Below are 6,179 nucleotides of genomic sequence, written 5' to 3' on the forward strand. Positions count from 1 at the left end.
TATAAATAAAAAAATTAAGTAATTTATAATCTTTAATGGGATATTTTTAACAGTATTAAAAATTGAACTAAAGTATATATTTTGAAAACAGAAAGGAGGTATTTATAATTTTAGTGAAATGAAAGAATGTCACTGTATTTTATTCTAATTATTATTCTAATTCCAACTATATGCTTCCCCCTCTCATTCATAACCCTTGCTTCTACTTCCTGTACCTGGGACCCTTTCGCATTCAATTCCTTCCAACATTTATAAGGTTGTAAGTTGGTCCCATTGGTCTAATTATTTCATTTTTCTATTTATATATAATTTTTTTTTGAAAAATTCGGTGATAAATTGACGATGGGGTTTGAATCTTTTTCCCCGATGAGTTTGATTTTTGTAGGGATATAAAATTAGGGAATCACTGTTTTTCCCATCGACTTGGCTATTTTACCTTAAATTAGGAAATTAACATTTGCCAATAATTTATGAATTTAACAAAAAAATTGAAAATAAAATAAGCAAATAATAATAACAGTGATAATGACTTGACTTTGGGTTGCGACACATGTTTATAAATAGCGGTTGTCTATAATATTCAAACCATTCCTCAGTTTCTCTCATATTGATTTCCTCTCTTCGTCTCTTCCACATCATTTGCTGTTAGTTTTGATTCTTTTCCTGCAACACAGAGCTCCTCCAAGTAAGTATATATATAATTTCTTCCCTTTTTTTTGAGGTTTTGATATACTTAACGTTCTAGAGTTTTCTTTGTTTCTTCCCTTATTTCAGATTCTTTTCAGTTCTCTGTTTCTTTGCCATGTAGTTGATTTAGTAATGCTCTCTGTTTCAGAGCTCTCTAAATTACACACCTTTTTCAGTTCTCTATAATGCTTCTTTATTTTTTTTTTTATTCTTATCATATTTTATTACTTTAGTAGATATAGTTATATCATATAAGATATGTCAAATGTGTATGTAGATGCTGTTGTATGATTGAAGTAATCTAAGATTTAACTACTAGTTATCTCATTCCCTTCTATTGATTCAATATTTGAGAACAATGTTATATCTCTCACTGCTCTAACCGCCATATCACATTAATAGCAACATTATTTTTAAAATCAAGCATATTTAAATTTCTTTATAATTGAGCGAGACATCTGAGTATTATTATTAAAAATTATATCAAATTAGATTAAATTACAAGGGAATTAAATTAAAATTATTAATTATATTAAATTTAGGTTTTCTTGAATTTTTGTAAAGTTTTGCTTTCTTAATATATTTTATTTTATCATTTTTTTATAAAATATAATTTTTTTCTCTTTTTAAAAAATTCAAACTTTATGAAATCTAGGATTATCAATCTAGTCCTTTCCCCATAAGAAGCCCTCCCCAAAGTACAATGTAAGCTCTCTAGAGAACCCCAATTTCCCTAATCTGCTCTTATACATAATCGTATACAAATACTCATTTTTGTCACAAGTTAATTTTCTTTGTGATTACTTGAATTTTTGCAGACATGGCTGCAACGTACGAGCCAAAGAACATTCTGATCACCGGAGCAGCAGGCTTCATTGCATCCCATGTTTGCAACCGCCTCATTCGGAACCACCCAGACTACAACATCGTCGTCCTCGACAAGCTTGATTACTGCTCCAACCTCAAGAACCTTCTTCCTTCTCGTTCCTCTCCCAACTTCAAGTTCATCAAAGGAGACATCGGCAGTGCCGACATCGTCAACTTCATCCTCCTCTCTGAGTCAATCGACACCATCATGCACTTCGCAGCTCAGACCCATGTCGATAACTCCTTCGGCAACAGCTTCGAGTTCACCAAGAACAACGTCTATGGCACTCACGTTCTTCTCGAGGCCTGCAAGAAAGCCACCCCTCAGATCAAAAGGTTCATCCACGTCAGCACAGATGAGGTGTACGGCGAGACAGATGAAAACGCAGTGGTCGGAAACCATGAGGCTTCTCAGCTTCTTCCTACGAATCCTTATTCTGCAACAAAAGCTGCAGCGGAAATGCTTGTCATGGCATATGGTAGATCCTATGGTCTTCCTATTATTACCACGAGGGGGAACAACGTGTATGGGCCTAACCAGTTTCCTGAGAAGTTGATTCCAAAATTCATGCTTTTGGCCATGAAAGGAGAGATCCTTCCAATTCATGGTGATGGATCCAACGTTAGAAGCTATCTCTACTGTGAAGATGTTGCTGAGGCGTTTGAGGTTGTTCTGCACAGAGGTGAAGTAGGACACGTGTACAACATAGGGACCAAGAAGGAGAGGAGAGTGATTGATGTTGCTAGAGATATCTGCAAGCTTTTCTCTTTGGACCCAGAAACGCACATCAGGTTTGTCGAAAACAGGCCTTTCAATGACCAGAGGTATTACTTGGACGATCAAAAGTTGAAGAGTTTGGGATGGTTTGAACGTACAAGTTGGGAAGAAGGGCTCACAAGAACCATGGAATGGTACGTTAAGAACCCCAATTGGTGGGGTGATGTTTCTGGAGCATTGCTTCCTCATCCAAGAATGCTCACCATGCCTGGTAGTGTTGAGAGCAAGAAGTTAGATAACATTGCTTCATCTTTTGTTACAGTGAAGAACAATAATTCGTCATCATCAGAGAATAGTAATAATGCAGACCTGAAGTTTCTGATATATGGTGGATCTGGGTGGATTGGTGGGCTTTTGGGGAAGATTTGTGAGAAGGAAGGGATAGCGTTTGAGTTTGGAAGGGGGAATTTAGAGGAGAGATCACAAGTTATTATGGATATTCAGAGGATTAAGCCGACTCATGTTTTTCATGCTTGTGGTGTTGCTGGGGCGATAAATGTGAAATGGTTTGAAGCTCATAAACCAGAGACAACTCGCAACAATGTTGTTGGCGTGTTAACGTTGGCAGATGTGTGCAAAGAACATGGCCTCTTGTTGATCAATTATGTCATTGGCAGTAACTTTGAAGACAATACCAATATTCCTGATTCTTTCTATGCAAAAACCGAATCCATGGTACGATTTGTTTCTAAATCCTTTACATTTTGCTTCATCTTTTACATTATAACAAGTTTCACGAATATGATCATCTTCTATAATTTTTTTCTGGAATGAGTTATTTTATCTTCAAGTCGATCTAGGACCACGTAGGCTGCACAGAAAAAATGCCAGAGAGAGAGGTCTTGTAGGTACAGAGAAAAGGCCAGAGAGAGAGGTTTTGGTGGGCTCCATGAGATGTGGGGCTCACCAAAACTCATTTCTCATTTTCTCTCCAATGATAAAGAAATTAACGGCCGTATTTATTACATTCTTAAGGTCCTCCGCTGCTTTCCCCCCACCAGGTGAAAGAGACAGATATAAAGGTTGGAACCATGCATTTATCATAATATTAATCCAATCAATCGATCCAGTTAAACTAGTAAACTATTGAACAAGTATCTTAATCAATTCAATAAAATGCTTTGCTCATCATTGATTTGACTATGATTTAATTATAGTTTTGATCACTAATTCTTGAATTAGTGTTTTGATTGATCTAATTTTCAATTCCTTGATATTCATCTGAGCCTTTGAAAGTTAAAATTCGAATAAAACTTTTACCACTTGTGTATCTTCTACTAAGTATTATAGTTTACTTATTTTATCATAGGATTTTTTTTTTTCTCATTTGTAATTTATGAATTTGTTGTGGTCTTATATCATCATAGGAGAGACATGATGCCATATCCAAGCTATGAATCTTTTGATCATCATAATCTCTAAATAACAGTTTTGAATATGGTATTATATCTAATACAGGTTGAAGAGCTATTGAAGGACTATGAGAATGTGTGCACTCTGAAACTGAGATTACCAGTATCATCAGATCTAGAGAACCCACACAACTTCATCACCAAGATTGCGAGATCAGCGAAAGTTGCAAACATTGCAAACAACATCACAGTGTTGGACGAGCTTCTTCCAATCTCCATTGAAATGGCCAAGAGAAACTGTAAGGGTTTGTGGAACTTGTCGAATCCTGGCATGGTGACACTGAATGAGATTCTGGAGATGTACAAGGAGCATGTTGATCCTCACTTCAAGTGGCTTAATTTCACACCACAAGAACAAGCCAAGGCTCATTTTCCTTCATCTCAAAGCACCACAGAGATCGATGTTTCTAAGTTGACAATGGAGTTTCCTCAAGTTTTGCCTATCAAAGAATCATTGGTTAAGTATGTTTTTCAACCCAAAGGATCAAAACCTGCTCACTGATGATGAGTATTTTGCAGATCATATAAATATATATGCTCTCTATGGATTGATCAATCACATTTATATATGCTTTTTAATTGTTCTGGCTTTTAATTTGTTTTGAATTCCTTTTTTCCAGAATTTCATTGTAAGTATTGTAATGTCTTGTGTGGTTTTATCAACATAATACAAAATGGCAGATCTGAATAATCTCAGAGAATCCAATTTTTGCTATATATATATATATATATATTAGTAAAATTGCTTTTATATATGCTCAGTTTTTATTTATATTTCGTGTGAGGCTTGATTTAATGACTGAGAAAATATTATTTTTGTTAGGAAAAATAACTTTTGTCCCTATACTTTACTCGAGTTTTATTATTAGTCCTTGCACTTTTTTAATATTTCATATCCCTATACTTTTCTTCATTTACAATGTTAGTTCCTATAATTTTAAAGGAACATTGATGTAGTACAAACGGTATTAAAATTGTTAACGATCCACTAACCCCTTTAAAATTGCACTAATATGTTAAAAGGGTGCTGAGTTGATAAGCAAAATAAAATAAAAACTACATCAAATAAACAAAAAGGTTGACATAGGGTTAAAAAAAATCTCAACTTAAATATCTATAAAAATTTAAGATATATTTTAATCTTGATTTTTAAACTTTAAGGCCCTCAATTCTTTTAAAAAAAATTAAGTCTTCTAACATTTTTTTTAGTATCTCAAAAATATTTTTACATTTATTATAATATAAAAATAACTAATTTTAAAGTAAAAAATTAATTTTTTATAAGTTCAGTTTTATTCAAGCCAGCCTCAAATAAGCAATAAGCCTAACTTGCTCAAATTACTAGTTCTAGTTGGGTGGAAATCAACCAATTAGGTTGAGAGCTTTAGGTTCTCCCCTTACCTTTTTTTTTTAATCCTTCAAGCTTCAGCTTTAGACCAATCCAAATAAACCCAAAAAAAAAATCTAAATAGCTAAGCATGTCTCTAACTTCTTTGGACTTATTTCGACCAGCTTGAATATCTAAATTGCTGAATTTTTTAAATTTTTTAAAAAATCAATTTTACTTTAAAATTAATTATTTTATATTATAAAAATATGAATTATACTTTTGAGATACTTGAAAAATGAAAAGACTAAATTTTGTTAAAAAAAATATTTGTGGGCCTTAAAGTTTAAAAATCAATATTAAAATATATTTTAAATATTTTTGAGATATTTTATAGTTATTTTAAGTTGAGAGTTTTTTTAACCCTAGGTTAGCCTTTTTTTATCTGATGTAACTTTTCTTAATTTATTTTGCTTATTAAAAATTCTAACTCAACACTAATTTAATATATCAGCACAAACTTAATTATATTAGTGGATACTTCAACAATTTTAACTCAGTTAGTGCTATGTCAATGTTCCTCTGAAAGTTTAGGATCTTGGAACCAAAAAAAAAAGTGCAGTGATTTTTAATAAAACTCAAGCAAAGTATAAAGATTAAAAGTAATGTTTTCCTTTTTTTGTTAACATATGCAAAAAAAAATACCAATTACTATAAATTTTCACATGTCACTTCTATTTTTTTCACTGTTTTCTCCTGTTTATTCAAAAACGTGCTGAGATAATAACACGTTCACTCTCCTTTTGTCTGGCCTCTCTCTCCCTTTCACCCTTTTTTTTTTTTTGGACCTGCTACCGTTTTTACTTATCATCCAAACAAAAGCATGAAAATCTTATGTAACGTGTAACTTAACGAAAATTAGGTGATCAGTTTCAAGAATATAGAAAGCAAAGTGACAATAAAAAGACATAAAATTAGTGGAGTAGAGTAATTTGGATGGTGAGAACAGGTGAGATGCATTAAATAAATATCAAGGTTCAAGCCCTTGCGATATACCTTCCTCTCATCTTATTTGTATATAGAGAGAGAGAATACTTTTTTATTCTAT

General features: G+C 32.7%; 1 protein-coding gene across 1 annotated transcript; it reads left to right on the forward strand.

Moving 5' to 3' along the window:
- The first annotated feature begins 552 nt into the window (after positions 1-552).
- Positions 553-4,435, forward strand: LOC129298943 (trifunctional UDP-glucose 4,6-dehydratase/UDP-4-keto-6-deoxy-D-glucose 3,5-epimerase/UDP-4-keto-L-rhamnose-reductase RHM1-like). The gene is made up of 3 exons (XM_054937388.1): positions 553-685; positions 1,506-3,007; positions 3,791-4,435. Exons 2-3 carry the CDS (start codon positions 1,508-1,510, stop codon positions 4,244-4,246), a joined length of 1,956 nt encoding a protein of 651 aa, XP_054793363.1. The 5' UTR covers positions 553-685; positions 1,506-1,507; the 3' UTR covers positions 4,247-4,435.
- The last annotated feature ends 1,744 nt before the right edge of the window (positions 4,436-6,179 follow it).

Source organism: Prosopis cineraria, unplaced genomic scaffold, assembly GCF_029017545.1.
Source record: "Prosopis cineraria cultivar Desert tree isolate PC_DT_omini unplaced genomic scaffold, ASM2901754v1 PC974, whole genome shotgun sequence".
In the NCBI taxonomy this organism is placed as follows: Eukaryota; Viridiplantae; Streptophyta; class Magnoliopsida; order Fabales; family Fabaceae; genus Prosopis; species Prosopis cineraria.

What these genes read in the sequence shown, in the direction of transcription:
- LOC129298943 (XM_054937388.1), top strand. Translation starts at nt 1,508, where the DNA reads ATGGCTGCAACGTACGAGCCAAAGAACATTCTGATCACCGGAGCAGCA. An exon ending in ATGCAAAAACCGAATCCATG is followed by an intron (nt 3,008 to 3,790) that starts GTACGATTTGTT and finishes TATCTAATACAG; the next exon opens with GTTGAAGAGCTATTGAAGGA.